The sequence below is a fragment of the Bactrocera latifrons genome, unplaced genomic scaffold (assembly GCF_001853355.1).
Source record: "Bactrocera latifrons isolate USDA-ARS-PBARC rearing strain unplaced genomic scaffold, ASM185335v1 scaffold_64, whole genome shotgun sequence".
In the NCBI taxonomy this organism is placed as follows: Eukaryota; Metazoa; Arthropoda; class Insecta; order Diptera; family Tephritidae; genus Bactrocera; species Bactrocera latifrons.
The window spans coordinates 963955-991483 of NW_017537312.1; the positions used below are offsets into that span (position 1 = coordinate 963955).

Consider the following 27529-nt stretch of genomic DNA (forward strand, 5'->3'; position numbering starts at 1 on the left):
ATTCCCCGTTCTACAAGTATGAAACAAAGCGCACGCATAAGTGGTGAAATAAAGTGTGTGAGCGAATGTCAAACAAAGCGAATGTAGTGAATAATAAACATATGATCCGGATTAGAGAATACGAATAGAGAATGTCGGTCCGGATTACAAGGGACATAATAGAAATTTTGAATTTTTTAACCCTGTCCGGATTACAGTGGATTAGGCCGTGTTCGGATTAGCGGGCCTCTACTGTATGCGTATTGAGCAATGGCAACATTGTGCAAATGAAAACAAACAAAGATGGCTGAATTCTGCACTTTTGCCACGTTTTCCACTGTTCACACATTTTGCCGATGAAGAATAAAAAGGAAGGAAGGCAGTAGCGTTTTTCACTGTTTCTGCTATTAAAGTCTGTTGAATAGGCAGAAGTCACACGTAACTAAATCAGGTGACTTGCGGCACGATATTGGTTGAAAATTTGGCGATGAACTCAGGAAGAATCAATGCAGTATTGCGACAGAAACATCGTAGTTGTTCGAACGATGCTTTCCCAACAAGCCTTCTATTACTTCTTTGATTGCCTGCCATGCATTCAATTCAGCGTCAATCAAAATATTGTTGAATGTGTCACTTTTAATCAGCTTTCGTATATCTGGACCATTTAGTACGCCTGACTGGAAAAAATTAATTTGTTAAGATGGAAAACCATGGGAAATAAGGAAAAAATTTAAAAGGTCATATAAAAACTGACACATACGAACGCCAAACCCTTTGAGGGTTTTACTATACTGACCTAGTACCATCACCCTGACTTGGAATGTACTGTGTATTCGGCCGATTTATCGTGTGCTTCCCGGTGTAATACAGGGTGTGTTCAGAAAGTAATAGGACTTAGTCGATTTAATCAAATTTATTGAACCAATCCTTACAATTCTTTAAATACTTTCAAAATAGACTCTTTCTGCGTCGTTGTAGCGCTACCAAGGCGATTTCCAAACATTGAAGACGTCACGGAAGGCATTCTCCGGAATAGCTCTCTATCCTTTCAAAATGTTTGCCTTTCATCGGCCTTTCAGGTAAGGAAACAAAAAAGTTGGGGGCCACACCTGGGCTGCCGAGCGCCTGCATTGGGATGCCGGCCCTTGTTAGGTAGCTGTTCATAAGAAAGGCTCACACCGGGGCGTTGTCATGGTGCAACCTCCATTCGGCTTTGATGTCTTGTCGGACCCGATTGATCCTTGGTTTAAGGCTCTTGAGGACTTCCACGTAAAACTTGGAGTGACGGAACAAATTCATGGTGGACGATGCTTTTGATGTCAAAAAAGACAATGAGCATCGTTTTCATTCGCCGGCCGGCGTGTGCCTGGTGTCACCGACACACTATTTCTTCTTAAGTAACATCCTTCTTGATCATATCAAACATCTCTGTCGCAGTTTTACCGAGTTTCACACTGAATTTAATCGCTTACCTTTGCTCTAACGAACGCTGCATTTTTGGTTTGCACCACTCACAGAAACACGTCGCGCGAACTGATCAGCTGCTCATTCGTTAGCTAGGAACGCCCTCTACCGAACACAGTCGGTGCGCCCACACTCCGAAGTACAGCCGCAGCGGAAGAAAATCAGTCAGACTCATCGCTTGTAATAATACCTTTCATGACATCCTTGTAGTTGGAAAGCATTGTTTCACAGACATTGTCGCGACGTGCTTTCACTTTTTTAGGCTCAAATGATCTCTCAAAATGGTTTTCACGGATCCTTCCGATATTCCATCGATGCCAGTAAGATCTCTGACTGTTAATTCTTTCAGTCACGCTTTTAGATTAAGAATATGTTGAATGTTTCGATTACTGTTTTGGCATTATCTACAGCTGAAATATCACTGAAAGTATGAAAAAAACAAAACAATTATGAGTTACTTATATTGTATGATATAACGAAATTCTCCGGAACGGAACTAATGTAAATTTTTTTTTCATGACAATCTGAAAAACAAGCTTTTCCCTTGCGTAGACAAAGAGGCACTTTGCATGCACTACACTGCCATACAGTACGGACTGAAAATATTTTAGTGCTGCATAGATAGCATCTTCTTGATGTGCTCCTTTCAGGTTGATGGCGACTGGATTCAAGACGAATTTCTGAAGGGACTGTTGGCTTGTGACGTTTTATAAATGCAGGGCCTGAAGAAGAAGCTGTAGAATTGCGGTTGCTGTTCACTGATTAGGGCCTTCGTTTATCTCTGACATATGCTGGGGCCAGTAGACCCTGGTATACGCTTGTTTTCAAAGTCAAAGAGCTTAGATCCCTGCATGAGGACTGTAGTTCTTTACAAATTAAAAAAACATTGACAATACTACAATCAAGAAAATGAAAGAAAATCCTATGCCACCACTTATGGGATTTTCTATCAACGGCATAACTTCCTTTCAGTTGATCGAATTTATCAACGGAGTTCATATTCGCATTGTAATCTTTCACTGATTCCGGACATGATACTTCAATACTGGTACCATCACGCTTTCGGCGGTTAACTTTCATCCGGTAATCATGTTCTCCTCTTTGCAAATGCTTGTCTTCTTTTAGCGTTGGTAAGAACTTTCTATTTGAGTTCACAGTTCCACATGCGAAAATATTATCTTCTCGTATTTTAACTTGCAAAGGGTAACTGTTGAAATAATTGTCAAAATAGACTTTATGATTTTTGTGTTTCAAACTTTCGCAAACATTTCTTACAACTTTACCACCTAAGTCAGTTTAAACGCTAGCACACTGTCTTCCCGTGTAAACATCAAAATCTAGGCAATAACCTGACCCTCGTTTAGTAGGTTTTTTCGGCTGTATTGTTTCAGATAGTTCCTGTCTTTGAATTTTATCATACTTTCATCAATCGCAACTTTTTCTGATCGTTTGTAGTTTTTTTTTAAATTAGTTCGCATGATGTCCACTAGTGGTCTAATTTTATAAAGTTTGTCAAAATCTGGGCAATTTTTATCGGGCATTAGACTATTGTCATTTACATGTAAGTAATTCAAAAGCCAACTGAAGCTATTGAAGCTCATGAACCTCGATACATAGCCGTCATGCAAATCAGGTGCTGATGACCAGTAATCTCTGTAGCTCAACAATTTCTTTATACCCATTACCAAGCTCAAAGAAATAAAAGCATCAAGCTCTTCTGTAGTGGTGGGTGTATAAAGCTTTCCTGAATGAGTAGCGTAAAGATTAGTTTGAAAGCATAAAATATGTTTTAAATGCTCTGTCCAAAAAAGGCGAAATAGTAGCAGAGGTTGCACATTCTCCATGCTAAGAATTTGATCGGTTATTCTCACACTTTCAGTAAATTCACCAGGTATGTCAATTCTATAATTCTGATGTAACTGATAGTCCAATATGTAAATGATAGTATCAATCTAGAAAATATTTTGAAGAATGATTCGCGAAATTTAAATTAAAAAGTTTTATTATTTTTGCCCACAATAGTATGAAAAAAGTTGCTAATACAATTAAATTTGTGAATTTATAATAGGTAAGAATAACATTTCGAAATATGTAACTACTATGTGGTCGAAATACAAACACCTCCAACATAATTAAATGTGGTCTTAAGAATTATGTTTCCTGTCGGCCTTTCCCTGCCAGAAAGTAAGAAAATGCTTTCAACTTAACTAGAACGGAAATATTATTGAAATCGTGTATACAATCATGTATACGTATGTACACACCTATGTATGAAGTGTTATGGAGTTCTATTGCATTAATATGCATGGAAAATTCATTGGGGTCAGCGGCTAACTGCACTCTTTTGCTAGTTCTGTCGAACAACATTTACTTGTGTGTTAACACGTTCGAAGGCAATTAAGAAATCAAATAATTCAAAAAATTTACAAACATAAACGAAACTGTTAACTTTTTGGCGCAACTTGGTAATAATGTTCGAATACTTTGCATACATAAACTTGAGTGAGTATGTAGCCCATGAAAGTATTTTTTTTTTTTTTTTGTGATAGAATTATTAAAAAATATTGAGTACCTAACTTTAAAACAGGGCTTTCCAATACAAGTGATATGTTTCCTTTTCAAAAAAAAAAAAACAATTTTCTAGTACTTTTTCTACTAAATCAAGTCGTATGACATGACGTTCAATATTAACTTTTAAATTTTGAAGGTAGTCTGGATTATTGCTATATTGTTAATTCAAATAATCTCTTAAGAAGTAGTCTAATTGTGTTAAGTCACAACTTCTTGGAGGCTAATGTCACGATTTCTTGAAATAATTGAATCTCTAAAATTTTCTCGCAATAATTCGTTTTTTGCACGTGCTGTGTGGCACGTAGCCCCATCTTGTTGGAACTAGATGTTGTCAAGATCAACTTCTTCCAATTACGGCCATAAAAAGTTGTTTATTATCCATCTACACAGTTCTCCATTGACAGTAATGGGGTCACCAGCTTCATTTCGGATCAAAAACCAAAAACCACGAAAAGTTGCAATGGAGAACGATTATTTTGCTAATAAATAATTTGTAAACTTTGTTCATTGTCGTCCCTATTGGAAAACCCGGCACTCAAGCGGTTAGGTGAATCTACATTCCTCAAAACGACCTATGTTGGCAATTGAGACTACCCTACCTCCATAACAAAATTTTTGCACTCAAAAACTCAAGTTTCGATTCTCCAGTTTTTACTGTACCACCTTCATACAGTTCAAAGCTGGCGTTCTAACAGTCACAAAAACATTTTTTGCAGTGTCTATATTACAGCGCTTATATGGAACGAGCAGCGGTACTTACATATATGTATATATTTTTTATTTATAAATAAAGTCGATTGCCACAAATGTCAGTCATTTAGATTTAATATGTGCTTTGCACAACTAGCTGCGAAGAGGTCTGTCAATGGTTACAGCAGTAAGCCAGTAGCATAGCGCGATTTATGGCGCGCTACAGGCACACTTCATTCACCGAGCGAAGTGAAGAGGTGCACATAAAGAGAAAAATGGAAACAATGATTTTTACACCATTCTCATACTCGCACACACGTAGAACGAAGTTAGCAACAAAAGCACAGGAAGTGCTGGAAGTTGAGTGTTTGATGTTGTTGTTGTTGAAAATCATTTAATCGCCAACACTTTTGCGGCAACACCATTTCACGATAGCCACTCTATTAGCAAGCGAGTACGTACGCATATTATATACCAAAAAGTTATTACATTTTATTTTGTTTATGAATGACTGTTAACCATTAATAAACAATTGAATACATGTATGTATGTGTATAACAGTTAATATTATTTTATTTTAGTTGATTCTGGTCGCCGGTCGTTTTTAAATTGTAATGTTACATTTTAATTGACGTAATTTGAGGCTTAAATTTACGAATAACTTATTAAACAGATAGAAACACATTCCTACATATATATTTTACTGCTTTCATAATTTTGTCCCTGAGTAGCTCCAGTTTTTCTTCTTCTATACTTCTGATATTCTAAAATATTAAATACATATCTTTATGTTGCGACAGAAAATATGATCCTAATAATATTATGCTTTAAAACGCTACAAAACTGTTTGGTTGTCGTGAGAATGGCCCGATTGATGATTTGTCGACCGCTAGACAGAACTCCATCGTACCTTAAACAGTTCGAGTATTAAATTAGTTCATCATACTTAATCTTGAATCAGAGTTCAGCTTGAGGGAGAGGGTACTTTCGTAGCTCGAGCAAAGGGCATTCGTGATAATATGATATGATGATACAAACATTGACATGTCTTTCTAGCGCGTCAAAGCGATCAATTATCATTATCATTCAACGAACCCATCGATATTTTAAGGGGTGATAAGAAATTACTCGATTCTATCTACACCTCTACCACGCCGTTATTGACTGATGTACTTGTAGGGTATCCTTTATGATACGTTTGTTCGAATGCTTACAAACCTCTTTTTGCCTAAGTAATCCCCTGGTGATCTTTTCTTCTCTGGAGATATCCACGTTGGTGAGTGAAACTATCCATAATTCAAGTTCATTGCCTTTTATACTTTTGCCAAATACTCGTATGTATGCATTCATGCAAATTTTGTATAACATATACATATGTATATGTATGTATGTGCATACAATGATTAGTATGCATTAGGCGCATGACGAACGGATAATTTTTCGCGGTATCTAAGGAAAAATTACATTTTTTTGTATTCATATATATGTACATAGTATTACCACTAATTGAAATTAATCTTACTATACAGAAACCAACCATTAAAAACTACACAGGAAATAAGTTTGTTTCGCTGTTTACATACAAAATAGTTATCACTTGAAAGGCTTCGAACAATTCATATAACACCTCACAAATATGAAAGCAATTAACATATGATCTTATTGGGTTAAACGCAATAAAAGGTAAAATGTTTAATCGAAAAAGTAACAGACATATTTGCCGGTCGAAACGCTTCCGCTAAGCTTTGAGATTTGCGGTTGAACACGCTCCAAACATACAAGGGTTGAAGATAAGTTTGTGAGGTATGAAGCTACTATTTTATATTTAAGCTTCGGAAGGCTGTACGGCTGTAAGCTTTGAAAATAGACAAAAAACGAATTTTGTGTGAGAGCAATTAACAGTGAGAGATAAACAATATTAAAATTACATTTCCAATTCACTGCTTAACGTCCAAGTGATATGATATGTGCTACTGATTTCGATTCGAATTTTATTTAAAAATTGAAAAATTGGTGAAAACCTGGTTTGAATGAACAAACTAAATTTTATTTGTTCAGAAAGTAATTTCCTGGCGAATAGAATAGGACTTTCAGGTTAAAATAGCAAATGTGGACATAACATTGTCCTCCGATCGTTCTTGATGTCTCGAAGCAATGTATTCTTTCTTTCAAAATTACGATTTCGAAACTATCATAGAATCTACTTTAGTATCTCGACTGATACTTGAAGTAAAATAGTATGACAACCTTATTCACTATATGCAAACATTTCCAGTCGGTTAACTCTGTTCTTACGAAATGTGGGGTTAGATAATATATCTTTTCTTGTCATGAAAATTTTTATTTTTACTTAATGAATACTTAAGCTACTCGTACCATTTCTCAGCCAACCCTATTCAATCATAATTTGTTGTGGTGTTTTGAACCACAAAATCGATTTTGAGGGTTGATTGCATATCTGGACTCGCCGCAAACTGCCAAAACTGCAGTGTTGCGCTGTCTTTTTACCCATCCTTCAAGAAAACTGCGTCATTACTCCTTCAAAGGAGTTAATTGTTTATATCAGTGACTGCACGTGTCGGCATCTGGACAAAGTGTCGCGTGTTGTGAGCGCGGCTCTCGGACGGCTGCCAACTTCGGTGTAACCTCTAGATAGTCACGCTGTATTGCAAGGGTGTTTTCACTTCGAAAGCGTGGTCATAATGGACGGCGCATATAACAGCTCGCCAAGAGAGTGCAGGAACACATTAAGCTTGTTGAGATTTTTATGTCCTTACAATGAGTCATACACACCCCAAAAAGGGCACATTGCTCCTTGCAATGCAGACGCATCAGCATATATACTATACATTTACATATGTATGTACGTAGATCCCCAAGTATTTGGCAGTGACGCCATCAGCTGATTATTATGCTCTGTCTAGGCAGGCGCTAGACATCTCCGGTGGTTGATTTGTAAATTATTATTAGTAAAAACGTTTATATACTCGCATGCATAAATGGGCGTAGACCTGCTTGGCACTCTATATTTACACATCTGACCTCTGTGTGGCGACGCGCCTTGCAACGTAGCGAACTGCAGGCTTACTACACATTGCAAACGAGGTGCCCTGACGGGTACTTAACTTACTTAACAGTAAAAGTTTTGCGGGTAAATATACTCACAGATGTACATACATATGTATGTATATGTACAAGCATATTGGGTATTTTTGTACCAAGAGACCTTTGAGTTGTTGCAATGCTTGCCTTGTTATAATGTAAGCGATTCTCAGTGTTTTATTAACACTTTTACTATCGTACAATTTATTATATTTAATCAATGCAAATATTTATTTTTTAAATGCGTATCTACAGTGTGGATGGATTTCCTTTATAAACACCTTTATTTAACGCTGTGCTGACACATGGTGATAACGGTTATCTTTATGCTCATTTCCTCATAAGTACATTTAAGTGTTTTGCTAATTATAACTGTAAAATAATTATTATTTTAGTACAAAAAAAGTAAAAAGTATCAATTTGTTCTTTAAAGAATACAAGTGTCACGCCCAAACCAAGCGATCCAAATCAATATTTTGTGAAAATTTTTACAGAAGAAACGTTTTCTCCACATTTTTATAAACTAACTACTGAGCTATTTCAACCAAAGTTTCTGAGATCAACTGGTTCGTACAGTTCTTTATTTACTGTGACGGGCGAAATCAGATAACCACGCCCACTATAAAACAATTATGTTGAAAATTACCAAAAGTGCGATAGCTCACTAAGTAAAGGGTGCAGAGACATTGAATTATACTCCCAAGATAACACGGAAAAGCTTCATAGGAGCCGGTGGAAGAATCCAACAATAGGTGTAGCACCACCCAGCTTAGGAACTACTTTTTAGACTTTTTTATGTCATATTTTGGAAAGGCGTGAAATCACAACCACGCTTAATTCCCATATATAAAATTTTTTACATCTTTATGATTATTTCACTTTACAGCATATAAAACGAGAGCCAATGTTGTTATCGATATACATACATATGTAAATCTTTGCAGACAAAGTAAAGTCAACGCATGCGGTCTCTTAAGAAATTAAGAGAGCGTTTTTTTACTAGCGATATGACCTTGTAAATAAAATGGATAAATTGGGCCAATAATAACCTTAACTCCCACATATCCACCTAATATGAGGCTTTCAAATATCCCGTGGCTCTGTACCCCAGTAGGATGTCTTTTCAAAATTAAGTGAGCGTACATAAGTACTATGTAATATATTGTTGAATATATTTACGATACTTTCGAAAATGCGTGTGTGTTTTTTAGAATTGAAAACAATTATATGACTTAGTGTTGAAAATGATTATAATCTTGGCCTAAACTTGACTTAACCCAATAAATTAAATTTCGCCATTTGGATAGCTTTAAACCACAGGGTTCCTAAAATTCACTCAAGTTTTAAATTTACCACCATTTCAATTAATCTTCTTAATTAACGAAATAAAACACTATTCCGACCATATTGTCTAGGATTAAACCGTAGCGGCTAGCCTTTACATAGCTGTAACTCCAAAAATTTTCGAGAAATTGATTAACTTTTAATTTTACACAAGCATCTTGCCGAAGATGCGGGATGCATCGTTATCATCGTTCCTACCCAGTAAAACATCGGTAGATCATGGGCGAGATGATACACTTTTTTGCAACCCTAATGAAATTGATAGAAAATTAAAAAAAAATCCATTAAAGCTGTAGATCAATGTCACTCCAAGAAGGCATTATCAGAACTATAAATAGTGACCGCTACCTTAAGTATAGTAGTATTGTTGGATGATTCAAAATATGAGAGTTAGGAAATGTCGTTTACTTCTTTGTTTACTCAGATTTTCAATTTGTTATTTTTACCGTTAAACAAATAAAGATTATCATAATATAATTTTTCGAATTGTTGATGGTTTTATAAGACGCGTTTTCACGCGGAATTATTTTGGAAGGCTTTAGATTTAATCGGAACAGAAAACTTACGGCTACAAGTATATGTAATATATTTGCACTATATATAAAAACTAAAGTTCAATTTGTTTTATTATGCTTTAGTATATTATATAATATATATATATGTGTGTATGTAAATATACACATAAAATTTACGTGCATATGCTTGCGAAAATGGCTTCAATAGTTTATTAGTGGGTACTGCTTACCATACACACAAATGTACATACATATTTCTATAGGGGGGTTTCGCAAATTTTACAATCAAAATTTGTAATCGTAAAGATTTCGCATGGCCGAAAATAAAAAAGCTTTACGTAAATTCTGTTCTTACATACTTCATAACACATATATGTATGTACTGTCTTTAAAACTTTATAATTAGATGCGATAAGTAATCTCATTTTAATTAGTAGATTTCTTTTGTGTGACATTTCACATTTGAATGATGTATACAATTCTAATACCGATAAGATAGGGCTATTAATTTCTCATGCATTCTCATGTGCATATTTTGATTTATACTCTTGCAACATGTTGCTACAGAGTATAATAGTTTTGCTCACCTAACGGTTACATGTATGTATCTCCTAAAAGTAATCCAGATATCTTCTTCTTAATTGGCGTAGACGCCAACTGGTCCTTCTAACGGTGTGGAGGATTTCCTCTTCCTCTGCTTCTCYCGGCGGGTACAGGGTCGAATACCTTTAGGGCTGGAGTGTTTTCGTCGATTCGGACAACATGACCTAGCCAGCGTAGCCGCTGCCTTTTAATTCGCCAAACTATGTTAATGTTGTCATCTCATACAGCTCAATGTTCCATCGAATCCGATATTCGCCGTGGCCAACGCGCAAAGGGCCATAAATCTTTCGCAGAACTTTTCTCTCGAAAACTCGCAACGTCGACTCATCAGTTGTTGTCATCGTCCTAGCCTCTGCACCATATAGCAGGACGGAAATTATGAGTGACTTATAAAGTTTGGTTTTTGTTCCTCGAGAGAGGAATTTGCTTCTCAATTGCCTACTCAGTACGAAGTAGCACCTGTTGGCAAGAGTTATCCTGCGTTGGATTTCCAGGTTGACATTGTTGGTGGTGTTTACGCTGGTTCCAAGATAAACGAATTATCTGGGACTTCACGGTTATGACTGTCAACAGTGACGTGAGAGAATAGTCGCGAGTGCGACGACTGTTTGTTTGATGACAGGAGATATTTCGTTATTTCGTCTAACCCTCGTTCACTGCCAGACCCATTTGCTTTGCTTCCTTGTCCTGTCTGGAAAAGCAGAACTAACGGCGCGGGTGTAGAGGCCGATGATATCAATATCGGTACCTTCTCTATTTAGTTCTACAGCTCGAATTATATTCTCCAGAAGCAGGTTGAAGAAGTCGCACGACAGGGAATCGCCTTGTCTGAAACGTCCTTTGGTATCGAACGGCTCGGAGAGGTCCTTCCCGATTCTGACGAAGCTTTTGGTGTTGCTCAACGTCAGCTTACACAGCCGTATTAGTTTTGCGGGGATACCAAATTGAGACGCGGCATAAATGCAGCTCCTTTCTTTCGTGATGTCGAAAGCTGTTTTGAAATCGACGAAGAGGTGGTGTGTGTCGTTTCTTCTTTCGCGGGTCTTTTCCAAGATTTGGCGCATAGTGAATATCTGGTCGATTGTTGATTTGCCAAGTCTAAAGCCACACTGATAAGGTCCAATCAGTTTGTTGACGGTGGGCTTTAATCTTTCACACAATACGCTCGACAGAGTCTTATATGCGATGTTGAGGAGGCTAATCCCAAGGTAGTTGGCGTAGATTGTGGGGTCTCCTTTAAGAATTGGGCATAGCATAGCATCCGACCATATTTTACAAAGAAGCTGATGCATGCTCCTTATAAGTTCTTCGCCGCCGTGTTTGAATAGCCGGCATTCCATCGGCCCCCGCCGCTTTGTTGTTCTTCAGGCGGGTAATTGCTATTCGAACTTCTTCCTGGTCGGGCACTGAGACGTCTGCTCCATCGTCGTCGATTGGGGAATCGGGTTCGCCTTCTCCTGGCGTTGTGCGTTCACTGCCATTCAGCAGCCTGGAGAAGTGTTCCATCCATAATTTAAGTATGCTCTGGGCATCGGTGACTAGATCACCTTTGGGGGTTCTACAAGAGTAAGCTCTGGTCTTGAAACCTTCTGTAAGCTGGCGCATTTTTTCGTAGAATTGCCCCTGTTGGCCAGCTTATCAAGCTCTTCGTACTCACGCATTTCGGCCTCTTTTTTTCGGTCTGCAAATGGGTCTCGCTTCCCTCTTAAACTCTCGGTATCTAACCCATCGGTTGCAGCTGAACGTAAGGAGTTTGAAATGCCGTCCCACAGTTCCCTTATACCGAGTTGTTGACGAGTGCTCTCAGAGAGCAGGAGTGAAAGCCGAGTAGAAAATCGTTCGGCTGTCTGTTGTGATTGCAGCTTCTCGACATCGAACCTTCCTTGTGTTTGTTGGCGTGCGTTTTTTGCTGCACAGAGGCGGGTGCGAATCTTGACTGCAACAAGATAGGACCTCCGAGCGCACGCTAAAACACTGGAGACGTGTCTTCCGTCTATCACAACATGATCGATCTGATTTGTGGTTTTTCGATCCAGATATACGATGTATATGATATATAAATGATCAGACGAGTTAAAATCTGGTTGACTGCCTATCTGTCCGTAAAAATTAATATATTTTGATGAAACTTAGTACACAGGTTCCTTGACAAAAAAAGTGCGATTTCGAAGATGAAAATTATAATAAATCTAATTTGGCGCAGGTGATGACAGTAACAAGCAGCATCTGTAGGCAAAAAATTTTGAAAAGTGAGAATGGCGGGGTCAGTCAGGCGCCGTCTAATTAGTTTAACGTACATACGTGAGATACATTAAAACATTTAAGCTACAATAACCAAATTCGCCTAGCGCTATAATATTTGCGCTTACCGACAGTGTGAAGATGGATGAAATCGGATGATAAATACTCTTACTTCCCATATAACGGTACTGTTAAAAGCTACTAAAAGCGCAATAAATCATTTACTAAATACGCCAGAGACATTAAATTTTGCCGAGAGGAGCCGATGTTAAAATTTGGCGATAGGTGGGGCATCGCTCACGGCTAGGTGAAATCGAATATCACGAGACCCGCCCAACCGATTTCAACCAAATTTGGTATGTGGCATTTCTCTGATATTTTTATGGTACAATGTCAAATTTTAAATACAATCTGATTCTTTCCTCTCGAATGTACAAATCAAGAAGTAAGTATTATAACGAGACAACACTTTGTACGAATAAGTCCTATAAAAACTGTAAAACCTGTACCTATAGTTGAAGATGTTGTCAATGTGTCAGATTTATAATTGAAATTCAGAAAGAATCCTTTCCTCATAGTAGTATGTCTGTGTGCACAAATTGGCTGAACTTTCTTTAGACCCTCTGTAACTAATATGAAGATTTTCGAACTTCCGGGAGACTTCATCCTCATATATCGGCCAACATTTTAGTTATCTTAATAAAATGGAGAGAGCGTGATTTTCTGATAACAGTATCTATTTGTGCTTAGAATATAAAATCGGGTGAGAACTTGCTCAATATCCCATACAACTGAAAGGCCTTATGTATCTGAAGGTACTTGTCTGGCTTTAAATGTACATATGTATATGTATTAACATATTTATATATTCAAATATATCCAAAAGTATTTACAGATTGCAAATAAGTTACAAAGAAATCAACTCTTTACAAATTACTTTAAAACTGGGACCATAGGTCCAACTAATCTACCGACTGCTAATTGTTATTTCCAATAGTAGTAAAACAGTCCAGTGATAACATAAGTTTAATTTCTCAAAGATAATTACAAGTCTGAGAAAATTATATGGATTTTGTCAACATATGGTAAGATGATTGTATAGATTTTTCTACCCTTTCCTATTATGTACCATCATATAGCGTCTATATATTTGATTTTATAAGAACCGATATATTATAAAATGGAAATTCAATTGAATTTTTCTCTTGAATTTCAGATAAATTCCTAAAAACATGGCGACAAGTCCAAAGCCCGTCAAGAAGGTGCCCATCCACCTTCAGGTAAGTCTTTGAATATGCCCAAAGCCTTTCTACGCTTAATCACATTTTCAATATTTCGACAAACCAGAGCTCCCAGAACCGCGTCTATATCAAGAATGGACACATCGTCAACCACGACAAGTCATTTAAGGCCGATATTTACATTGAGGATGGCATAATTAAGTAACTATGCATTTGAAAATAAGAAAGCTGTTAGAATATATCTTAATTATTAATTCTTTCGAATGCTAGATTTGTGGGACCCGCATCCGATATCGTTGTGCCCGGCGGCGTGCGTATTGTGGATGCTGCAAACAAATTGGTGCTGCCCGGTGGCATTGATCCACACACCCACATGCAGCTGAAATTCGGCGGTTGTGTCGCTGTAGACGATTTTTATCATGGTACCAAAGCGGCCGTTGCTGGTGGCACCACCACTATCAGTGAGTAGTAGTGTTTTGAACTCTGGCACCATCAAAAATTGTGAGTTCCGAAAACTTTTCATACAACTAACGATTTTCACTTTACAGTCGATTTCGTGCTGCCCGATAAGGGTGAATCGCTCGTTGAAGCCTACGACAAATGGCGTGCTTGGGCTGATCCCAAGGTCTGTTGTGATTATGCGCTCCATGTGGGCATCACTTGGTGGTCGAAATCTGTGTCTGAGGAAATGAAAATCATGTGCGAAGAGCTGGGCGTCAATTCTTTCAAAATGTTCATGGCTTACAAGGGTCTGTATCAGTTGAATGATTCGGAGCTTTTGGAGGCGTTCGAGCGCATACGAGCGTTAAATGGTGTTGCACAGGTATTTTTAATGGGTTAACTTTTGGAAGTTGCACTAATTTTGTATGCTTTTATTCACAGGTGCATGCTGAGAACGGCGATATTATTGCTAAGAATGTGCAGAAATTACTGGCCGCTGGCGTTACTGGTCCAGAGGGTCATGAGCTCTCGCGGCAGGAAGAAGTAGAGGCTGAGGCAGTCAACCGAGCCTGTATACTGGCACATCAGGTATTTTAAAATTTTGGGTTGGATGCCGAAATATCACATATACACGTGTACAGACATAAACTAAGTAAAACATTATTAAAATTGGTTTGCGCACTGTATTAGTTTTTGTTAAATATAATTTGATTTCATTTATCCAAATTTTGTCAAAATGGTAACGTAACCTAACCTCACATATACGAACAAATATTTTGCAATTAATTAAAAAACGTTAGCGCAAGAAAGGACTTAATCAAATGCTCTCAAAATTTATTTGCATAAAATATTTTTATAAACAAAACACTTTTTAACTAAAATTATAAGCAAGCATGAGCTAAGTTTGGTTGGAACTGTGAATACTACTACTCTACTGCTAGCCAAAGATTAGTAAGACTTTGTTCTTAATCTTAAAATTCTTAATTAATTCTTCAAAATCTATGTCGTCCCCATCAGAGTAATCCCAACCAACCAACGTTTTTTTTTTGCAATCCTCGAAGCAGTTGTTAAAGTCCATTTCCGAGATAGCTTTCAATGCGCGTAGCGTTTCGCGTTTACTGCCTTTAATTGACTCAAAAAGGTTTCCCCGGAGTTGTCGGCACATAATTCTGACCCCTTTTTACGAAAGCAAACGACGCATAACACTTAAAAAGTATTCCTCTGTCAACAAGGCCGGTCGGAAGGAATTCGGAGTGCACCACACTTCGGTAATCGAAGAAAACTGTTAATAAAATCTTGATTTTTGACCTGCTTTGACATGGTTCTCTCGCCTTCGACTCATCTTTGCCACGACATTCGCCGATTGATCCGATCTGTTTCTGGGTCGTAAGCATAGGTCCAAGGCTCATTGCTCTTGTTTCGCAGACGTTAGCGCGACACTATTTTTTCAGAAAATTTAGTGATTTTGGAAAAAATCGTGTTTTGACTTTTCTTAGACCGAAATGATTTTTCAAACCGGTTTTCACTGATCCTTCCGATATTACGGCGACGCCAGTAAAATCTCTGACTGCTAACGTCGATTCTCAAGCACCAATTCCTTTATTTTATTGACGTTTTGATCATCAGTTGATGTTGATGGCCGTCTTGGAGGTGATTTGTCGTGAAAGAGTTCGCGATCCTCTTTGAATAATTTATAACAATCAAAAACACTCGCTCGCGATTTCCCGTTTGCCGCCTTAATACCCGGATGATTTCAAACGAAGAATTATTCAAGTTTTAAAGCAATTTGTATTTGCTAACGCGAAGAGTTGCCACAGTTTGAAAATTTGTATTGAAATGAAATTGACAAAAAAAAAAAAAAATATTATAATATTAGCATAAAAAGCTAATTTATTTGAGAATTTTTTGTGTTTTATGAAATGTTTTCAGTAAGGTCGGCAGTATTTGATTGATTGATATTCTCAAGTATACATATTTAAAATATTATAACTTATTATTATAACTTTTTAACATTTAATCGATAAGGTAAAAAATCAGTTCCACTCACACTTACCCCTTCACTCCGCGTTGATAGTTTCTAGGCACAATATGCACTTTCGCATTTACATGTAAAAAGTTTGTTTTAATTTTATTTATTTTTAAATTTAAAAATTTTTCTTTTTTTATTTCATTTTGTACATATGTATACATTAATAAATGTACATAAATATATACCACCCAATGCCCTTTCTACACACCTCACAAACTCACCAAATCAATGATTCCTTATCACGCTACTCCCTCCACTCCAACCGCCACACCCACAAAACACACGAATTACCATCGAAAAAGGTCGATTGTCCGTTATACGTAGTGCATGTAATGAGTAAATCGGCGGGCATTGAGGTGGCGCGTGCGCGCAGACGCTACAAAAATACCGTCATCTACGGCGAAACCTTGGCTGCGGCGCTTGGCACCGATGGGACAAACTACTGGCACGAGTGTTTCCAACATGCAGCGGGTCACGTGCTCAGTCCACCGCTACGTCCCGACCCAACGACGCCCGCCTTTATGATGAACCTATTGGCGAAGTAAGTTTCACGAAGGGTGAACCTGAAGCAGGCTTAATTGCTTCAGACATAACATTCGGCTAATATACATATGTACATATATGCAAACCTAATGTTCGAGGAAATAATTTGGCGTTGGATTGTTTAATTGGAATTTTAGTGTTACTCGCAAATGCACAAACTAATTTCTACATTGCATGTAGCGCATTACATACATACATACACACATAATCTAACCCATTTGTCATGCCGATGGATAAAGTCACTCGCATACGAGTACATTATATACATATGTACGAGTATGTATGTACATATAAACACTTTTGTAAAACGGCCTAATTAACTTTAATTACACAAATACCGTTATTCTCGTATGTGTATTTACTATTTGTTGTAATTTTGCTAATTATTTTGTTTGTTTGTCTTATTTTTACCATTCTTGTCTATTTCGTGTACTATTTCTCACACTCATACCAACTCACACACACACACATGCTTACAACCCGCTAATATTAACACATTAATGTTAATAAATCGCATTTGAATGTTGGATAATGGATCAGATGAAGACACCGCTCTATGTGACTCGCATCACTTCGAAATCGTCGGCTGAAATTATTGGTCGCGCCCGTCGCAGCGGCTACGTTGTGTTCGGCGAGACTTTGGCCGGTTCAATTGGGCGCTCAATGAATGGTGTTCGTCAGCAGGAGCGTTTGTATTACATAACAAGTCCACCAATACGCGAATCGGCCGAAACGCCAAGGCAATTGATGAAATCGCTGGCGTAGTAAGTATCTCAGCACAAAACATACATACATACACACAGGGATGCGGATGCAAGAGTAAATGACTCAGGGAAGATAATTTTCTTATTCATGGGTTTCGGGTATTCTCATATTCATAAGTACTTAATAGATGCGTCTCATGCACAACTCGAATTGTCTGTTGGCAAAACTTCCATTTCGGTAAAAGTGATGCAAATGATTTTAAATAATTTTTTTGTGGAAAAAAATGTTGGATCCAAAAAAAAAAAATAGAAATAGAAATAAATATATAAATATATTACCCATAAATATAGAACACATAAAGTATAAGTACCAGGTTGTTCAATAAGTTTTGTCGTTCGATAAGAAAAACACAATTTGTAGTATAATCTCCCTAAAAATTAATATACTTTCTCCAACAATCCTCCCATTCCTGAAGTGAGAATCCGGAAGGTCTGCAAAATATGCTTCAACAGCCGTTATTAACTTTTCATTTGATAAGCAAGCATAAACCACGCATACATTTTTTGAGTTCTGAAAATAAATGGAAGTCGCTGGAGGCCAAATCTGGATCAATATCATCGGCATACGCCAGCAGCTGTACACTCTTATAGAAGATGGTACCTTCTCTACTTAGTTCTGCAGCTCGAACTATTTTCCCCAGAAGCAGGTTGAAAAAGTCGCACATCCCACTTAAGTCTATAGTTGTCTTAATTTCACTATAGGTCTTACAATATCAGTTTTGCACAGCAGAAATAGTTCCGGAACTACAACTGATTTTGGACGACCTTCCCTAAAAACGTATTGGTGCGATATACGACTGTCCTTGATGGAGCTTTATCGCCAAAAATTTAACTAATTTCATCCATATTCAATTCAATTCCATTTTCTGGTTGAAAAGAATATTTAAATTACTGTAAAACACAAATAGCGTTCGTATGTCAAAATATTCTGAGAAAAAAACGTTACGATAAAATTGTGAGTTGCCAGTTTTTGAAATATTGAATAAAAGGCAGTCTACGTAAGTTGAGTAATAAAAATTGACACCCAAATTGCGCACCATACTCTCGGTTGTTTTGTTAAGCGCTGAAGTTCCTAATTTACTATGTAAGATTACTAACCACCTTTTGTGATTCTAAATGCAATTAGGTCTGCTATAAGAACAACTAGTAGTTCAGGATTCCAGTAGAGTTTCAATGGCGCGAACATTGAAGATCGGCTGAGTTGGTATCATACTATTAGTCCCTGTTTTTCTTCCAATCTCTCGAGGAATTATGCCCAATCGCATTCTTAGCACTAATAATAAAACTTAAGACACTAAGCCATGCTTAGTTCATTACAACATTAATCCACCATGTCTCTATGTTTTCTCAGCGTGCGCGAGAGCAGGGCTAAGCCTCTGAACGCTATTCCCTCCCATTTAACGGCTTTGTGTGTTTATTAACTAAATAACAATGAGTGACAAAGAGTTAATTATCTGTAAAATTAAAATGCGTTTTCGAATTCTGCTCAACAGCGATGATCTGCAGACAACTGGCAGCGACAACTGCACCTTCAACAAGGAGCACAAGGAGTTAGGCAAAGGAAACTTCACCAAGATACCGAACGGCGTCAACGGCGTCGAGGATCGCATGTCTGTTGTTTGGGAGAAAGGTGTGCATGCTGGCCTATTGGATCCCTGCCGCTTCGTTGCTGTCACCAGCACCAATGCCGCCAAAATATTCAATCTTTATCCACAAAAGGGACGCATCGCCGTGGGCTCGGATGCTGACATTGTCATTTGGAATCCAAATGCTACACGCACCATTTCCAAGGAGACGCATCACCATGCATGCGATTTCAACATTTTCGAGGGCATGGTATGCCATGGTGTGCCCGAAATGGTGTTGGTGCGCGGACGCATTTGCGTCGAAGACGGCAGCGTACGCGTTGCCGAAGGTTATGGGCGTTTCGTTAATACACCAACACGTCCGCCATATCTCTACGACGTGTTGGAAGGTAAGATTGCAGCCAACGAAGAGCACAACGGCGAAGAACATGAAGAGCAACTGAATAACGGTTTAAAGAAATTGGATTTGGGTGCTTTGGAAATCGAAATACCGTATCAGGAGCCCATCTCACGCACATTGCTCTCCATGCCGGGTGCTGGCGGTTCGGTAGCCAGTACACCATCGGGCCGTGGACGCGTCGAAGGTACACGTAACATGCAAGAATCAACGTTTTCCGTTAGCGGTAAGCAATCAGGCTTAGTTAATTCAAATGGTGAATGATTTGTGTTGAGAGCTGTATTCATTTTCCGTTTACATCTATTTTCTATCTTCTTACAGAGGAGCTAGATAAATCTGGCAATCGTTCGTGCATTCGTGTCAGAAATCCACCAGGTGGCAAGTCTTCGGGTTTCTGGTAAACCAATGCAACCATGCGCAGTCATCACACACCGGCACCAAATCGCACAATTCGATACATACATACATACAGACATACTTACATACATAGTTAAGTAACCGTAAGAGATTTGCGAAATGCCTGCATGCATACTTACATATATGCAGATAAGTATATATTGTGTTTGTATGTAAGCAGAATGTGGTTTATTGCGACAGCATGACACACACACACATACTGACACATATAAAAACCGCAAAAGACGTGTTCCCAAAATAACATGAATCAAAAGTGTGAACCGAGAAGCTACCAAACCAAATCTACCAAATCTTTGTACTACGCATATAACATGAACGAATAGCAAATGAAGTCTATAAATATCTAAATTTAATTATACAACAGTTAAAATCATATAATCATGCATACATACACACCTATGCAAATGTAAATGTATGCGCTATGTATGTGGACTTGTACAAGTATATATGTAACCACATCAGCGTAAACTAAATAGTGAATATTATTAAATATAATTGTAATATCTGCTTATTGTGCAATCATATTTTATGTGTTAGCTTAAATATATAATTATTGTTTTTTTTATTCAACTATTCTATATTTATATATTTGATTTTGTACCTTTAACATACATACATATATAAATTGTGATTAAACACAAAAGTGAATTTAAAATTAATTTTGCCTTTACCAACCAACACCACTCGTCTCTTCCCCCTCGTGAGAACGGGTCTTGGTAACGCGTATCCCCCACATATTTTCCTAAGTGACTTATAAACATTAATACGTAGATGAACTTTTCTCCTTCCGTTGGACACATTTACATACAAATACACTTACAAAATGAGGAAGCGATTATTTGTAGATCATTCACTTGAATGATTAGCGTAAATTTGTAAGACGATTTCTACCTAATTTTTATTCATATTGAAATAATAATAATAATTAAATATAAAATACAAATTAACATTTAATAAAACATCAACGTTGTATGCTAAAAACCATTGTTGTTTTATTCAGGAGTTGTTGTTGGTGTGAAACCTTTCGTTCTCTTAACAGGAAACAACATATAAGGTGAGTAAATAAAAAGAGCATAGATACTGATTGTTGCATTGAAATAGTGCAAGGATCAATGGATCTCAATAATTGTTTGATGCGCAACATAATAAGGTGGTTTGTACCCGTAAAATACCTCGTAACTGCACAGGGTTTGTCCGCAACGTAATAGGATTGATTTTATTCCGCCGCGCCTGTACTTTGAATTTGTTCCTCCTGGAAAAACCGTCAACGCCACGTTTTACGTGGAAGTCCTCAAGAGACACAAATGAAGGGTCAATCGGGTCCGACGAGACACCGCAGCCAAGTGGAAGTTGCACCCCGACAACGCCCCGGCTCACACCGCCTTTCTTGTGAGCAGATACCTAACGAAGGTAGGCATCCCAACGCTTCTGCAGCCGCTCTACAGCCCAGATGTGGCTCTCGGACTTTTTTGTTTCCTTGCCTGAAAAGACCGATGAAACGCTAGCATTTTGAGACGACAGAAGGAATGTATACAGCTTGCATCTCGGCTCTCAGGGCTATTGCGGAGAATGTCTTCCGTGAGACCTTCAGTACTTTGAAATCGCGTGGACAGCGCTCCATCGACATCACTCGTAACTGGATATTTCATCAAGACAAGGTGCCGGGCCACAGCGTGTCGCAGTATTTGGCCTCTAAAGGGATCGCCGTGTTGCAACAGCCGGCTTATTCACCCGACATGTGACCCTGTGACTTTTTTGTTTCTTAAAACAAAATCGGTGGTCATTCCAGTCGAAGCGTTCCAGAGACGTAACGAAGCATGGAAAACGCGCTGGAATCGCTGTATGGGGATGGCAGAGTTGTAGAATAATTTTCAGATATACGGTTTTGATAGAATCAGTCTCATTACTTAATTGTCATACCTCGTATATCTATGATATTTTTATATTGCAGTATTGGTATTGGAGTCCAGACGTGATTATAAATATTGGCTGACCGCTTGTAGTCTTATTTCAGACTGATAGAATTTGGTGAGCAACTTATAATAGATGATTTCTTGCTAATGCCACCAAACACATAGCAAAACCCTCTTCTTCTTCTTTACTGCTGTAGACACCGCTTACGCGGTTATAGCGGAGTCAACAACAATTTCGTCCCTCTTAATTCGCTGAATTGTGTCAATGTCGTCGTATATCTCATACAGCTTATCGTTCCATTGAATGCGACTCATAAGATGTTGTCATTCTCTATGCCTATAGAGTTTGGTTTTTGTTCGTCGAGAGAAAACTTTACTTTTCAATTGCCTCCTCAGTCCGAAGTAGCATTTGTCGGCAAGAGTTATTCTGCACTGGATTTCGAGGCAGGCATTGTTGTTGGTTCTTAATACTGGTCCCAAGATAGACTAAATTATCTATGACTGACAACAGTGGTGTGGGGGCCTAGTCGTGAGTGCGACGACTGTTTGTTTGCTGGCAGGAGATATTTCTTGGCCTCGTTCACTACCAGATTCGTTTGTTTCGCTTCCTTATCCATTCTGGAGAAAGCAGAGCTAACGGCGCGGTTGTTGTKTCCAACGATATCAATATCATCGGCGTATGCCAGCAACTGTAGACGTTTATAGAATATGGTACCTAATTAGTTCTGCAGCTCAAACTATTTTCTCCAAGAGTAGACTAAAGCAGTGCTGTTAAAAGCAGCTTTAAATCTATGGTGCGTTTTCACTGGATGTCGTCAAAAGAGGGGTTTTTCTTTCGAGGCTGTGACTGACAACAGTGGTGTGGGGGCCTAGTCGTGAGTGCGACGACTGTTTGTTTGATGTCAGGAGATATTTCTTGGCCTCGTTCACTACCAGATTCGTTTGCTTCGTTTCCTTATCCATTCTGGAGAAAGCAGAGCTAACGGCGCGGTTGTTGTGGCCAACGATATCAATATCATCGGCGTATGCCAGCAACTGTAGACGTTTATAGAATATGGTACCTAATTAGTTCTGCAGCTCAAACTATTTTCTCCAAGAGTAGACTRAAGCAGTGCTGTTAAAAGCAGCTTTAAATCCTTGGTGCGTTTTCACTGGATGTCGTCAAAAGAGGGGTTTTTCTTTCGAGGCTGTTGTTTCATTTTCAGTGGGTACGTTTTTTACGTTTCGGGCCCCAAACCAAGCGCACAACTCTGATGTGGAATGGTTAGCTTTCTCATTTAAGCACGCCTTCAATCGGTTGTTCTTTGCCTACCCAGAGGATATTTGATCTAAGAACAGAAGATGTGGGCTATGACTCAAGCAGCAACTCAAGTAAAATAATCATTTCTAGACACTCCCATGTAAATGGTAATCAGAGAGCTTACCTCACTTGCGTGAACTTCTCCACATGACTCTATACACTTGACGTTGTCGATTGTCATCAGTAATAATCTGCATCAAAAACGGATAGGCTTTTTTAAAATTCAGTTTCCCTTATTTAAATGATCCAAACGGGTTTTTGTTCAAGGTTTAGCTCTTGGGCAATAAAAAGTGCTCACATAACGATCCGTCTCGACCGACTCGACAATTTAAGTTATTTTAAGGATATTTTCGATAGTTGGTCTTTCAGAGCGTGGTGCCTGCTAGAAACTTCTTGGCTAAGTTAAAATACCAGTGCATACATTTCAGGGTATAAAAAATTATAAAGGAAAATGATAATATTTAATAGAACCAAGGATCTCAAAAGCCTCACAATAGTTTTGCCATATCATCGCATCATTCCGATACGTATGTATGTATATAAATCAGTTCGATTATTCCCTTCCGAACAAAAATTAGTTGAGCTATGGTATATGTACATGCTTTGTATAGTAAGCAAAGATGTTTGTTATGGACACTTGGCGTCACATAAATGTGGCTAGTAACCAAGGAAACCAAGAAGGAGAGTAAACAAACCAGCTGAGTGACCGGTACATTTTCATTTCTTGTTTTAAAGGTACACATTCGAGTTTGAAATAATATACATATATATTTTTTTCAAATAAACCAATTATTAACCTTAATATTACAATATATAGCACTAGGCAAAATATATTGTGTTAATAATGCTGCATCAAGGCATAATCTTAAGGGAAGGCCATATAACGCGAACCATCTACAATTTGGTAAAAATTGATTTGACTGTGTCGATCAAGAGACTCATTTAAATATTTTCTGTGATATTTGGGGTCGTAGATCAAAGACAAACGCTACGATGATGTGATTGAGTGCATGGTGAGTTTCGGTGAGGCAGCTAACACCAGAGCGGGTCTCTCTACGCTGGGCTATTGCTACTATCACGCACAGAAATATGAAGAGGCCGCGACTTGCTACGAGCAATTGTGCACGCTGGTGCCAAAGGAAGCAAAATATAAGTAAGTGCAATAGTACTTCAATTGGTTCAGGACGAGCTAATGAACTACCAAAATCAATTTTAGATTTTATTATGCACAATCGCTCTACCAGGCGGGTATTTTCGGGGATGCACTGCGCACCTTAAAGCAAATCAGCGAACACGAAGGACTGCGGGAGTCTTGCTTACAACTACAGAGCGCCATACTCTACTCCAGTGAGGACTTTGCGGGCGCGCAGAGCGTATTGAATCAACGTGCCGCCGGCAATGCGGAAACACTCAACGATGAAGGCTGTCTACTCTTTCATGCCGACCAATTTGAGAAGGCGGTACAGCGTTTCTCGAACGCTTTGAAGGTGGGCGGCTTTAATCCGCTGGTGGCATACAATTTGGCATTATCGCATTTTCACAAGAAGGAAAAGACCCAAGCCGTTGAATACACTAGTGAGTACAAAACGGAAAGTGCGAGCAAATTGAAATTAAAACCAAATTGGTTGTTTTATCTTTTCGCCTCTTATTTTGCACTTTCGCCCTGAAAGCGGAGATTGTGGACCGCGGCATACGCAATCATCCGGAGTTGGGCATTGGCGCGCAAATCGATACTGACGGCAGTGCGCGCAGTGTTGGCAATCCAATTACGATGGCCATGTCGGGCATAACACAGGCGTTGAACTTGAAAGCGGCTATCGAGTATCAGGATGGCAATTGTACGTATTCAATTACAGCTGTGTTAGCGTTGTTCTTTATATGTGTGTCTTTTTTGTCATTTCTTAGTGGATGCGGCACACGATTCGCTGTTGGATTTGCCGCCACGCTCCGAAAGTGAATTAGATCCGGTTACATTGCATAATATGGCATTGACCGATCCGAAAGGTCCGGTAGCCGGTTTGCGAAAATTGGCGTTTCTTTTGCAGCTTGGACCACCAGCTTGTCCCAAGGAGACTTTTGCGAATATCTTATTGATTTGTTGTAAACATGAAATGTACGAAATGGCTGCCGATATACTGGCGGAGCATACGGATCTAACCTATAAATATCTGTCGCAGGTAGTTATGACGGAGGAAATTTTTAATATTCATTTCTATTAGTTTGGGACTTAAGTGTTTAAGGATGAAAAAGTGTGTGGCTTCACTGTCTATAATTAGATTTGATCGAGAATTGTACAGATTGGTACTTCTACGCATTTTGAACATTTCTCAAATATTGTGCTTTAATGGAGTTTTATAGCTTTTAAACTACATATTAAAGGTTTAGCGGAGGCTTTGGTGTTGACAGAAATACGCTGAATAGAAGACGATTACTATAAAAGAATCAAAATTCCATACCTAATTCGAGGTGCTAAAGAGATGGAGATAATCATTTTTTGGTAACTTTTCAATTGAAAAATATTCCTAGAACTGGATAACTGCTCTTGTAACCGGAACCACATAACAATATTTGTTCTATCTCATTTATTAAACGCTGAACACTATTAATAAAGAAGAAGCTGTGAAACGAGTTAGAATTTTCTTAAAATATCCAAAATGTCTTTAATTTTGAGAGCCATCGTTTGTCAAAACATCTAGAAGATGTTTATGTAGCTAATTATATTTAGACGCAATAAAAATATTAGAGAAAATTCTTTTGTAATGTTTTAGTCCGATTCCAGGTTTTTTTGTTGGCAAAGACTGTTTAATAAATCTCTCCTTTTACTTTCCTTCCTTCTCCAATGAAACCAGTATCTCTACGAGCTGCTCGACGCTTTGATAACTGCACAAACCTCTTCGGAATTGGCAGAGAAAAAATTAGGAGTCTTAGCCTCGAGCTTAGCGGGCAAACTACGCAGTCTGGCTGCCAAAGTGCAAGAGATGCGCGGCACCACCGATCAACTGGCGCTACGCAGTGCTCTGCAGGACTACGAGAACGCTTTGGAACTGTGAGTAATTTACTTTGATTACTTTTATATAACTTAATCAAATATATCAAATTTACCACAACACTCAGTTACATGCCGGTTGTGTTGGCACGCGCTTGGATTTACTGGCGTGATGACGACTTTGTCGGCGCCGAGCGTGAGTTCCGCGCCAGTGCTGAATTCTGTTCGGAGAACTCCGTTTGGCGTCTCAATGCCGGTCACGTGCTCTTCATGCAGGGCGACAAGTACAAAGAGTCCGCAGCATTCTATGAGCCGATCGTACGGCAGCACAATGATGACGTAAGCGCAAACATTCATAGTTTAGGAATATATAGTATGTTGTTATTTGAATGTTATTCTCATGCAGATAATGTCAGTTCCCGCGGCGGTTTTAGCAAATCTCTGCGTCTCATACATAATGACCTTTCAAAATGAAGAAGCCGAGGAGCTGATGCGCAAAGTGGAGAAAGCCGAAGAATTGAAGGGCAACATGGGCAAGCAGTATCATCATTTGTGCATAGTTAATCTAGTTGTGGGCACACTGTATTGTGCGAAATCCAATTATGAATTCGGTTTGTCGCGCATTGCGCACGCTTTGGATGGCGGCAATGGTGCTCGTCTCTATGCAGACACTTGGCTGCATGTGAAGCGTTGTGTGTTGGGTCTACTCACAGGTATGGCGAAACAGAATATTATTCTGCCATATCCAGCTGTGCAGGAGGTGCTGAATTTCTTGAAATCTTGTGAAGGTGAGGTTTTTATAATAACGCTTGAGTGGCTCTTGTATATTTTAAACATACCAAAGTCTCAAGGTTCTAAGAGCCGAAAAATTTTTAACCTTAACAATTTAATCTGAGAATTTTTATTAGACTTAATTAAACCTGTATCTGAGTATATAAAAATTTGAATATTAACATTTTGATACAATGTGGTAGCTAACTTCAATAGTAATTGCATTTTTTATGATCCTGACCTCTGGTTTAAAAGAGACTAACCACACTCCTTAATTTAAGCTAGCATTAGCGGTTAAAATTGCTTTATTATTATTTTTTAATGCGAAATATTTCAGTTTACGGTCTCTTCACACCCGCCAACATCTATGCCGCCACTGACGAAGTGCCCGCTGAACCCTTAACCATCGGCTTGGAAGCAAGAAAGCTGCGTCTACTGTTGATTAAACTGAGCGAATATGAGCAGTGAACTGAATTTTATAAATTATAAAGTTGTTTCGTATGTATTTACTTCTACAAGAACGTTATTTTATTTGTATATATGTATGTTCTCATATAATATATATGTATACGTATAATTAAACGATTACATTACAAAATATATCAACTTAAAAGATCGGTAAAAATATTGTA

General features: G+C 38.3%; 2 protein-coding genes across 11 annotated transcripts in view; both read left to right on the forward strand.

Annotated features, from left to right (window-relative positions):
- Positions 1–20626, forward strand: part of LOC108975385 (dihydropyrimidinase) — a 45669-nt gene extending 25043 nt beyond the window's left edge. For 5 of the 10 annotated variants that reach the window (XM_018943837.1, XM_018943835.1, XM_018943834.1 and 2 more), the window contains 8 exons: positions 13726–13789; positions 13857–13951; positions 14021–14211; positions 14299–14573; positions 14633–14779; positions 16523–16761; positions 19021–19766; positions 19832–20626. In XM_018943837.1, coding sequence (XP_018799382.1) covers positions 13742–13789; positions 13857–13951; positions 14021–14211; positions 14299–14573; positions 14633–14779; positions 16523–16761; positions 19021–19766; positions 19832–19911 — 1821 coding nt within the window. In that variant the 5' untranslated portion in view covers positions 13726–13741 and the 3' untranslated portion in view covers positions 19912–20626. Of the gene's footprint in view, positions 1–13723; positions 13790–13856; positions 13952–14020; positions 14212–14298; positions 14574–14632; positions 14780–16522; positions 16766–17303; positions 17528–19020; positions 19767–19831 lie in introns of those variants that run through there. The other 5 variants (XM_018943838.1, XM_018943841.1, XM_018943840.1 and 2 more) reach the window with 5 other exon arrangements.
- A 3337-nt stretch (positions 20627–23963) lies between these two features.
- Positions 23964–27400, forward strand: LOC108975341 (tetratricopeptide repeat protein 30 homolog). Its single transcript, XM_018943731.1, has 9 exons — positions 23964–24044; positions 24115–24293; positions 24357–24715; positions 24811–24978; positions 25046–25317; positions 25990–26186; positions 26255–26465; positions 26533–26914; positions 27235–27400. Exons 1-9 carry the CDS (start codon positions 23985–23987, stop codon positions 27363–27365), a joined length of 1959 nt encoding a protein of 652 aa, XP_018799276.1. The 5' UTR covers positions 23964–23984; the 3' UTR covers positions 27366–27400.
- Positions 27401–27529: the final 129 nt, after the last annotated feature.

Coding starts and splice junctions, on each gene's coding strand:
- LOC108975341 (XM_018943731.1), top strand. CDS start 23,985: ATGCTGCATCAAGGCATAATCTTAAGGGAAGGCCATATAACGCGAACC. Junction 24,045..24,114: donor CGCGAACCATCTACAATTTG/GTAAAAATTGAT, acceptor TTGGGGTCGTAG/ATCAAAGACAAACGCTACGA. Junction 26,466..26,532: donor TACGGCAGCACAATGATGAC/GTAAGCGCAAAC, acceptor ATTCTCATGCAG/ATAATGTCAGTTCCCGCGGC.